At 38.8% G+C, this 11,290-nt stretch overlaps 1 protein-coding gene across 3 annotated transcripts in view; it reads left to right on the top strand.

Annotated features, from left to right (window-relative positions):
- The window catches only part of LOC107674315 (host cell factor 1-like), a 40,878-nt gene that overhangs the window by 5,285 nt on the left and 24,303 nt on the right, over window positions 1–11,290 (top strand). For 2 of the 3 annotated variants that reach the window (XM_016468256.1, XM_016468258.1), the window contains 15 exons: window positions 1,068–1,228; window positions 1,321–1,529; window positions 1,623–1,707; window positions 3,023–3,129; window positions 3,273–3,452; window positions 3,766–4,089; window positions 4,197–4,348; window positions 5,731–5,919; window positions 7,345–7,569; window positions 7,869–7,970; window positions 8,537–8,587; window positions 9,031–9,244; window positions 9,430–9,572; window positions 9,689–9,827; window positions 9,937–10,133. In XM_016468256.1, the coding sequence (XP_016323742.1) occupies window positions 1,068–1,228; window positions 1,321–1,529; window positions 1,623–1,707; window positions 3,023–3,129; window positions 3,273–3,452; window positions 3,766–4,089; window positions 4,197–4,348; window positions 5,731–5,919; window positions 7,345–7,569; window positions 7,869–7,970; window positions 8,537–8,587; window positions 9,031–9,244; window positions 9,430–9,572; window positions 9,689–9,827; window positions 9,937–10,133 (2,478 nt within the window). The remainder of the gene's footprint in view (window positions 1–1,067; window positions 1,229–1,320; window positions 1,530–1,622; window positions 1,708–3,022; window positions 3,130–3,272; window positions 3,453–3,765; window positions 4,090–4,196; window positions 4,349–5,730; window positions 5,920–7,344; window positions 7,570–7,868; window positions 7,971–8,536; window positions 8,588–9,030; window positions 9,245–9,429; window positions 9,573–9,688; window positions 9,828–9,936; window positions 10,134–11,290) is intronic. The other variant, XM_016468257.1, reaches the window with a different exon arrangement.

Below are 11,290 nucleotides of genomic sequence, written 5' to 3'. Positions count from 1 at the left end.
TTTATTTGACAGTGATTTCACATTTCTTGTTTGTATGAAGGCTAAATACAAATAAAAGGTGAATATTAATTTATTTGTGCTGTTTTTTTCCCCTTAAATATTATATGATTTTATATGAGGTGTCATAGACAGTAGTCATATCGATATCGGAATTATATCGTATCGACTGAAATTAAGAAATATGTCGTGTTATAAATTTTGGCCATATCGTCCAGCCCTAATGTGAATGTAAACGAACTGCAAAGTTATAAAGCTGAAAGTCCACGATAAATAAAGTTATTGTCTCCCAAAATTAAGAGTTGACTCTGTACAGCCTAAACGAGTCGTTAGTAATTCAAATCCTACTTCCGTGATGGCTACACATCACGGGGTAATACATTTGCATAATCTACGTTGGCCGACCGCGAAAACTTGACCCCGCCCACAAACACGTCATTGTACTGACGACTGCTTGTCTTTCTTTTTTTTTTCCAAAAATAAATCTTTGGAAAAAAAAAAGAAAGCCAATGGGTCCGGGAGCCGGGACTCGAACACGGGACGCCCGAAGCGCAATGGCGCTACATGTCGACGCGCTGCCCACGAGGCTATTGGTGACGACACGACTGCTTCTCTAATCTCGGGGAGTTCAACGCGGGATTCACAAAACGCTTGCTCTTGAAAGATGGTTTATTTGGACCAGCTGGCTCCACTGAATCACAACCTGTAATTTTGATAAATAATAGATGTTTATTTTCTATCGAGCGTTCAAAATATGGAACTATGGCAGTGGGCGTATCGTTTCAGACACTGGCTGTACGCAGTAGACCAATCACAACCGACTGGGCCATCTGACGCGTTAAATATCGCATGCGATTTATCGTGCAGCCCTATATTAAATGCATATTTTGAGGGAAAAAAAGTGTTTGACCTTGCATGCATGTAATTCAATTGTAGGAGACTCCCAAAACAATATTAGGGACCTTAAAAAGGGCATAAGGGGGCACTTATAGGTTGACTGTTGTTTTTTTCACAGTATCAGCCCTAACGTATGTAATAATTCATTAATTTCTGTTAAATACTTCAAACAGGCCAGCAGATGGGAGTGGAAACGTTTGAAGCCCAAAGCCCCCAAGAATGGCCCACCGCCATGTCCTCGCCTGGGCCACAGCTTTTCCCTGGTTGGAAACAAATGCTATTTGTTTGGTGGATTGGCAAATGACAGTGAGGATCCCAAAAACAATATTCCCAGGTAAAAAGCCTTAAACGGTTAATGCTCAAATTAATTCTTAAATGTTTGAGCAGCCGATCCGCAATTAAATTGTTTCTCCATTTGTACCTCAGATACCTGAATGACCTCTACACTCTCGAGCTTCGCCCGGGGTCTAACGTAGCAGGCTGGGACATCCCCATTACATACGGTGTGCTTCCCCCTCCTCGTGAGAGCCACACTGCTGTTGTCTACACAGAGAAAACGTCCAAAAAGTCTCGTCTCATCATCTATGGCGGCATGAGTGGCTGCCGTCTTGGAGACCTCTGGACTTTAGACATAGGTGAGAGAAAGTATTGGCTTAAAATATTTGTTCAAGAAATGTCTATGCTATAACATTGCATAACATGCGTTAACCGTGTGCTTTGTTTTGTAGATACATTAACCTGGAACAAACCTGCCATAAGTGGTGCGGCACCTTTGCCCCGGAGTCTCCACTCTGCCACCACTATAACCAACAAGTAAGTTATAACTTTCTCAAGCTTGTTTAAACATACAGTGTTTATTTAAACATTGACTGTCTTCAAGATTGGAAATAATTGATGAGAAACCAGCACTGCCTTGTTTTGTGAAGATTTAGTTGGCATGAAATCAGAATCGACTTTCAGAGTTACTTCAGTGTGCATTCCTAGTCTTGTTGTCCATGTTATTCCACAGAAACAAGTTAGTAGTATATTTGGCATTTGAATTTTTCCTGTTTGGCTGATGAGTGTCAGAAGCTGGACTTTTATTTTGACCGTGCTGAAACTGCACCTGATCTCAGATGCAAAGGAGCTCCCATTCTCAGTCTTCAATAGTTTACTGCCTTTGCTTATGAGTCTATTAAATGATTAAATTAAAGCAAACTGTGTATGGAAAAAGTATTATAATGTTTACTTTTTTGTTATTAGTAATGTATAATAATGTTACTAATTAATATTAGTAAAGCTAGTGGTGTAATACTTTCAAATATAGTGTCAGCATTTAGCAAATGCACATTTAAAGCATTTAAACAAGTCTATGAATATCTAGTAGATATTTAATTCCACAAACCTTGCAAACTTTAGCGAATCCAGCTGTTATGACCTATGAAGTTGTTTCCTGCATAAAAATGTGTTTTTAACAATTACTTTATTTGTAAATTCATTATTTTTAATTTCATAAATATTATGGAAAATAAACATTTAATTGCAGCATATTATTTACTATCTTTAAATAAATTGCACAAATAGCTAAATGGTAACTACATAATGTACCTAAATGTAGCTAAAAACAGGGATTAAAGTTCCGTTGCTACGACGGATTTCCGTCAGTTCATAAAGACAGTCACTTGCTTCATTTCTATTTAAAACATTATGTAGAATAAGACAAATAAGTTACCAGTCATATGAAATTAGTATTAATAAATTAATTTGTACTACAGAGGTGGCACAGAAGAACACATAACTGGAATTATATGCTAAAAATGAAACTAAATCCACCAGCAGGTGGCGGCAAGTCACTGATTTTATCACGGAGTCATTCATTCAATTGATTCGTTCGAATGGCGCGTCAGCCATAAAATAAATCTGTATTGGTTTACCACTTAAACAAATCTTTGTCTTAATGATCTTTTATCAAATGTAAAGCTTGCACATCTCTGAAACAGGTTTTCTTTTTGGAAGTGGATAAAATGAAAGACAGCCCCACAGTTTTTAATTTTATAGTAATCACAAAAATAAAATGTTGAACCATGTTGACCTAATTAGTTGTCTAGTTAGTGTGGATTTGACTAACTTTGGTCTCATATTTTCCTAGGATGTTTGTGTTTGGTGGCTGGGTTCCTCTGGTCATGGATGATGTCAAAGTAGCGACACACGAGAAGGAATGGAAGTGCACTAACACACTGGCCTGCTTAAATCTAGGTAGGTTAAACAAAGAAGCCAATGGTCTTTAAAAGAGAACAGCCTCTTATCCCTTAAAATGCTGCCTCCATTCATAGCTCATTAGGTTTCAGAACAGAGCTTATATGCTTAACACTGCTGATCTTAACCTTTATTTCCTTCAGACTCAATGTCTTGGGAGACCATCTTGATGGACACGCTCGAGGATAATATCCCAAGGGCCAGAGCTGGACACTGCACTGTGGCTATAAACAATAGGCTGTACGCCTGGAGTGGAAGAGACGGCTACCGCAAAGCCTGGAACAACCAAGTTTGCTGCAAAGATCTGTGGTATTTGGAAACAGGTGAGTTGAACTGATACCTCAGTGTAAAAGAAGCTTTAATACACTTACCCCATTACAAATACTTACATCCTCAGAAAATGACAAGCCCAATCTGCGTTGTTTGAAAAACACTGGAACTATAGTAGCTACACCGCAAGTTTTGTTGTTTATATAAAGTTTAGAATATTTATCTTTTCTATTTTTCACTAGTTTTCCAGCATGAATATGGCTGTAGTAGCTGGCATGGTGCTAAATTATCAACAAACAAATTATTACACTTTATCATAGTATTATTATTTCAGACAGTGTTTAAAATCTCGCCTTTCACTAACAGATCGTCCTCAGCCTCCGTCACGTGTGCAGCTGGTCCGTGCCAACACCAACTCTCTGGAGGTGAGCTGGGGGGCAGTGCCTACTGCTGACACTTACCTGCTGCAGCTGCAGAAATACGACATCCCTGCTGCAACAGCTGCCACATCACCAACGGTCAACCCCACCCTGTCTGTACCCGTCAACTCGCCTAAGAGTCCGGCACCCGCTGCTGCCGCTCCAGCAGCTCAGAGCTTGCCCCTGTCTAGGGTCACAATGGTGCCACGAGTTCCTTCCCCCACCACCGCCATACCAAGCAGCCCGCTTGCAGCCTCACCTCGTGGACCAGGTACAAATGACTTTGTGGTTTTTGCAATCGGCAGACTGCAGTTTCTGTAAATAATAATATTAATAATTGTGACGTTACCTAACCCAACTTATTCTTTTCATTCCCAGCTATTCTTAAAGTGGCAGCGCCTTATTCTTCCCCCGGGACGTCAGTCGTTACCTTGCGTCAGGCCACTCCAGGAGGAAAATCCCCAGTCACAGTTACATCACTTCCTGCAGGTGTCCGCATGGTTGTCCCTGCACAGAGTACCCAGGGGACGGTATGTAGATAATCAGTATCAGTGTAAATCTTAAATTGGGGCTGGACAATTACTTTAAATAAAAGTGAAAATGCTATTTGACTTATTGTGATAATCAAACAAGGCTGCGATTTTTATGAAATAAATATATGCACTGCTGGTTTTAGAGTGAAGTGCAGCAATGTTCTTTTACACATGCAATCTCATGATCCAGTGTGAAAATGAGGAAATTAATTGTTAATTTTGTAATTTTACAGTTAGGGCTGTCGCGGTAACCGCAATATTGCAATACCGCGCGCTATTGACGAGCAAACCGCAGAGGAATGCAAGAACCGCAGCAACTGCGATTTTTTTCGTGTTTTCTTTTTTCGTAAGGTTATGCCCTTCTCGTTTTACACTTCATGCATGTGGACTAGAGGTCGACCGATGTATCGGTTTTGCCGATTAATCGGCACCGATAGTTGATTGCTGGAACTATCGGTTATCTACAAAAATCCATGCCGATAGTTTTCCGGGTTGTGTCCATTGCTGGAGCGGCTGAGAAGGGTCTGCTGTCATTACACAGTGCGAGAGCGGCCTCTAGTGGTTGAAATCAAGACGTTCTTTTTCCGCCACTCTGTGGCGCAACAATGTAACTGCACTGACTGACAGCCCGTCTAGAACGCACGCGCGCAGGTGGAAATATCAATAGAGAGTCTCTTATGAGAGTGAAAAATTGAAGGGGGTCTGAATACTTTCCGTACCCACTGTATATATTATTTGTGTGTGGCGATAATACCGCATACCGCGCGCTATTGAGCCACTCAAAATTACCGCAAGGGAAATTCACTCACTGCGACAGCCCTATTTACAGTAAAATATTACAGCAGTAATATTCAATATTTTATTGTATTTTTTGTAATAAAAATATTTTTAGTAGTTTATTACATTTTATGTAAATATTTATTAAATGATTGTTTATAAAAAAACTATTCTTAATTAAAAATTATATTATTAATTTTATTGTTGTTAGTAATAATAATAATAATAATAATAATAATAATAGCATTTTATTATATATTAAATGCATTTTTTAATGTATTCATTTAAATATTTATTACATTTTTACAATTTTTTTTTTTAGTAATAAACAACAACTAAATTGTTTAGTATATAAACTTATTATTATTGTTGTTGTTGTTGTTGTAATGATATGAAGCCACAATATTTTTGGCCAAATTGTGCAGGCCTACAAACAAACACTGCAAACCTGGAGTTTAAAAATAAAAATCACAATTTTTATCATATACTGTATAAAATATAAATTCAATTTTTTACCCCCAATCGTTCAGCCCTGTCTCAAATGTTAGTTTCCCATGTTGAATTTGCGTTTAAACCCTTTGGAACACTGTTTTGGTCTCTAGCCAATTGGCAGCAGCCCTCAGATGAGTGGCATGGCTGCTTTGGCTGCAGCTGCAGCTGCCACACAGAAGATCCCACCCTCTTCCACTGTGCTAAATGTTCCAGCCGGGGCCACCATCGTGAAAACCGTCGCTATGACTCCTGGATCCACAACTCTGCCAGCTACTGTCAAAGTAGCTTCACCCGTAATGGTAAGTGTCGTCTTGCATAACAAGACCTTTGACTAAACAATGTAAGATCTCCAGCTTATTCTGTCCGAGAACCATTCAGGCATTAGGCATCTTGGTAACACTTTACAACATAAGTTAACTACTTTAGTGAACATGAACTTAGAATGAAAAATACTTCTACAGCATTTATTAATCTTGGTTAATTTCAACATTTACTAATGCATTATTAAAATCAAAAGTTGTGCTGTGAATTAACATGAACTAACAATGAATGACTGTATTTTCATTAAAGTCCCCCTGTGGTCAAATATTTTATCCCTTAAAACTTATCTTTGATCATCAAAATTACAATGTTTTTTCTTGTGAAAATAATTTTCTCATGCCTTAAAATAGCTTGAATGTAACTCTACACCCTTGCCTCATTTACTATACGCAGATCTATGAATATGCAAATTAGTCCCGTCTCCACTCAGTCACACCAGCCAGCGCCTCCTGATCCACTGAACTGTAGTAAATGCAAAACAATGGCATACACGGATAATGACTGATAAAGCTATCTTTTTACTAGCGGACAACTACAGTGAATACTGTAACATTCGTTAAAGTTACTTACTTGACGATGTGGTGTCCTAAAATGCCTTGAAGACTCGAATGCAGCCGTTTGTGATTCTTAATTCTTACGCGTGTGAAGTGCAGATGCCGATGCGGGAGAGGTGGGTCTGAGTCTGGGCTACTTTTACACTGTCGCCACGGGTTAATGCAAGTTAGCGGTTCTAAATTCACATTAAACCACGGCTTCATGGGTTTTTTGCTCCAATTTCTTTTTGTTTTTGTGCTGGTATTGGTATATTTTGCATGCTAGTGATGGGAATCTATCCCTTGACGTGATTGGTTATTGGATTGTGATGTAGCAAACCAAGGGCTGTTTCAAACCGCATTTCTGTGACTGCCCTTGGGAAACTACAGTTTTAAGGAGAAAATACTCAGCAGTGGTGTTGATTAATGGATTGGCACATGGTTTGTCTAAAAGCATATTAAAAACACCACATAGACAAATAAACAGCATAAAAAACTTGATTTTCACTACAGAGGGACTTTAACTAACATTAACGAAGATTAATAAATACTGTAATGTATTGTTCATTGTTTGCTCATATTAGTTAATACATTAACTAACATTAACTAATGCAACCTTATTGTAAAGTGTTACCGGCATCTTTTTCATGCCTGAAGTGGATTATTATTATTAAATTGAGATGTTGTACTATAGGTAAGCAAAAAGTATTTTGGATAAAATGTCTGTCTAATGTGTTCTAAAATAATAAAACAGAATGTCTCAGCAACTTTCCTTTCTCACATCCTTCCGGACTTAAATTAACCAGATTATCCACTTCCTGTCCTGTAGCTGTTTGTGATTTAATGTCTTTGTTCCTACTTCCATTCCAGGTTACTAATCCTGCGACCCGAATGCTGAAAACAGCTGCTGCTCAGGTCGGCACTTCCGCCATCTCTTCTCCTAACACTCCGACTCGGCCGATCATCACTGTGCACAAATCAGGCACGGTAACCGTAGCCCAGCAGGCTCAGGTCGTCACCACCATGGTCGGAGGAGTCACCAAAACTATAACCCTTGTTAAGAGCCCCATTACAATGGGTGGCAGCGGTTCTCTGGTAAGGGAAAAAAAACAATAACATTGTCTGGACTTAAAATTAGTTAATAGTGACATAAATTCAAAGAAGTTTGTAATAATGGGCAATCCCAAGCATGAAGAGACTTTAAAACGGTTCTCTTTTTTGTTCTACTGTGACCTATAGTAAGTGCACCAATGAGATAACCTTTCAATAAGGAATACAATTAACGATTCATTATATGACTTCTCTCATGAATTGCCCTCATGTTGGTTTGCAATTTTTTTTATTAAGCATTTGACTTTGGTTATCCTTAAGTAATAAACCTTAACTGTTCTCAGATCTCCAGCCTTGGGAAGGTGATGTCTGTTGTCCAGACCAAACCAATACAAACCTCTGCAGTCACGGGGCAGGCTGGAAGCAGTCCTGTCACTCTTATACAAGTCAGTGTTGCTGCTCATTTTAAGCATGTACATTTCTTACCTAATCTTATGTATTCTTAACCTGTTAGTGTTCCTCTGTAACGTCCGCGGTACACTGCATGTTTTTGAGGGTTAACTTCATCACACAGTCAAGTCACCTTTATTTATATAGCGCTTTATACAATACAGATTGTGTCACAGCAGCTTTACAGTATTAAACAGGAAAATAGTGTGTCGATAATGCAAGAGGACGATAGAAAACACTAAATTTTCCAGTTAAAGTAAGTTCATCATTGATTCAGTGATGTCATCATCCAGCTCAGCTTAGTTCAGTTCAATCAAGTCGACAATATTGCCAGAAATTAGGTGTCCCCAACTAAGCAAGCCAAAGTCGACAGTGGCAAGGAACCAATACAACAACTCGGAAAAAATAAAAAAAAACATGTCACATATCTTTGGACAGCTGACATTCTTGTGATTCGAATGATGCATACCATTTTAAGATACAATCAACACAGCAGGTACAATCAGTGTCTTTGTCAGACCACCAACAAGGCTTCATGCTGTGATCCCATTGTGTTTTCCAGCTAATAGCTCCCAGCTATAATCATCTGCAGGCATCTGCTTACAAAACAAAAGTAGGCGGAATGTTTCCTTCCTTTTTCAGTGTGTTCAAAGTTCTATTACTCAATACCAGTAAGACTTACAGTGATTCTGAGGTTTGTTCTGTTCAGGAACAAATGTCAGAGGGTCACCTTTCAAAAGAGACCAAAAAAATCATGCATATACTCCAAATGGTTCAAGAATAGCAGGCAATTTACTTTGGGTATGCCTTTTTAGGCAAATTTTACAGGACTGCTAAGGGGTTAATATAAATTATATTGTGAATTACCTAGAATAAGTAGCTTATTGTCATTTGCACTTGTACTTGTTGTAATTTATTTCTGTGATGGCAAAGCTGAATTTTCAGCAGCCATTATTCCACTCTTCAGTGTCACATTCTGATTTGCTGTTCAGAAACATTTATTGTGAATTTCCCAGTATAAGTAGTGTATGTTGATTTTGTTCTTGTTTTTCTTAGACAAAGACTCCTCTGCCTGCTGGTACCATCCTGAAACTGGTTACATCTGCTGATGGCAAGCCAACCACAATCATTACAACTACACAGGCAGGAGGGACTGGCACCAAACCCACTATCCTGGGAATCAGCACAGTCTCTCCAACTACCACCAACAAACCAGGAACCACCATTATTAAAACCATTCCCATGTCTGCTATCCAACAAGGAGCAACAGGTCCATCTCACAATTGACTGTTCATCTCATTTGTAATATCAATTTTAGTTCAATTGTATCTCACTTTTGCACTCAAGAGTGAAACCGCACAACCTCGTGTTTATATCTAACTAACAGATCAGTTTTTTTATGCATCGCTGCAAGCTTACATGATTTCCTGATGTTATTTCCGGTCTCATTAATAGGTCTGACTAGCAGTCCTGGCGTCAAGTCCCCCATCACAATTATCACCACTAAGGTTGTTACTCCTGGCACAGGTGCTCCGGGGAAATTCATAACAGCTGTGCCAAAGCTGACAGCAGGTGCAGGACAACAGGGGGTCACACAGGTGAGGCCCAGTTGAATTCTGAAACCACAGTCACAGCATAAACATGCATCGTTTTAAGCGCATCTAGTTTTGATTGAGTGTTTTAAGTGGTTCATGAATATTTTATTTGCTCTCAGGTGGTCCTGAAGGGGGCGCCCGGACAGCCAGGCACTATCCTGCGCACTGTGCCTATGAGTGGAGTGCGTCTGGTTTCACCAGGCACTGTCTCTGCTGGAAAACCAACTGTTACCACACTGGTTGTCAAGGGCACCACGGGTTTGAATATTCAGATTGTAAACTCTGTAGTGTAGTTTTATGCAAATTACAGAGAAGTATTTTTTCTTGATATCATTACCTCATTAATAATGCCCTCTCTGTATTTTAGGAGTCACAACTCTGGGTACAGTAACTGGTACTGTATCGAGTAGCGTTGCAGGGGCCAATGTGGCAAGTGCTAATGCCAGCCTGGTGACTCCAGTCACCACACTTGCTTCCATTGCCACATTGTCCAGCCAGGTGATCAATCCCACAGCTATCACTGTATCTGCTGCCCAGACCAACCTCGCCACCGCTACAATACAAGTGAGTCACTTTTTTTTAAAAAGAAATTAATACTATTATTCAGCCATTTATAATGTTGCAGAAGATTTCTATTTTAAATGTTCTTTTGAACTTTCTGTTCATCAAAGAATTGTGAGAAAAAAAGTCACAATTTTCACAAAAATATTAAGCAGCACAACTATTTTCAACATTGAAAACAGGGTGTCCGCGGGTCCTTAAAAAGTCTTAAAATGTCTTAAATTCGGATTCGATGGGTCTTAAATATTTTTGGTCTCATTACCGCTAAAATATCTTCAGTCTGACGGACCTAATGACTTTACAATCATTGGACAGACCAAAGATTTTTTCTTCCCCGCGGTAAGTTACTGCATCATCAGAGAGAATTGCAGTAAGTTAGCAGAATACAGAATACAAGCTCGCGCTGAGCTCACTCTGTTTGTCTCGAGACTTCAGAACAAATGAGCGTGACAGCACACATAAACTCAGAAGAAACACACTGAGGTAAAAATTCAAAATGTTTAGTTTATTCATAACATGATATAGTTAAATAACACCATGACAAGTGAGCTGTTTTGCTCAATATTCTCACGACGCAAAAAAGCTTTCAAAACACCAACAGAGTGCACGCATTACGTGAAGTCTAGTGCGCTCTTTCACTGCATGATTCAGTCTATTAAAATACATTCAGAATGATCACAAATTCAAGACATGGGGCAGAAAATGTGTATATTTATACCACTTCATGTAGTTAATCAAGTTCACACGGAAGAGTGCCTTTTTCTTCTCCAAAAATTACCATATACAAATGTGATATTGATTTTTTACAACAGTTCAATAAACGAAGTTTTATTAAGAGACTTACGTTTTAGAAACCATATTGCCTGTTTTTGCACTATTTCGCCAACAAAAATAATTCCAAACAAAGCCACAGCGCTGTTTTGCGTCTCTGAGCAACATGACGGTGTTTCGTTCCCGAATGAATCAACTGTTTCATTCGCAGTGACTCACTTAACAGTGATGTACTGCCACTACTGGCGGTTTTAATTTCACATTTAAAGTATCTTTTCATTTTTTTATTATTTCAAATATCAGTATTCAATGTTTTATGTTTAATATATCAAAACATTATTTATGCATTTGTAACTGCAGGTTAAATGCATTCATGTCCTGCATTAAAC

Source organism: Sinocyclocheilus anshuiensis, unplaced genomic scaffold (genome assembly GCF_001515605.1).
Source record: "Sinocyclocheilus anshuiensis isolate Anshui unplaced genomic scaffold, SAMN03320099.WGS_v1.1 scaffold188, whole genome shotgun sequence".
Lineage (NCBI taxonomy): Eukaryota > Metazoa > Chordata > Actinopteri > Cypriniformes > Cyprinidae > Sinocyclocheilus > Sinocyclocheilus anshuiensis.
Note: the sequence above shows the minus strand (reverse complement) of the source record. Positions and strands in the feature narration are given on the sequence as shown.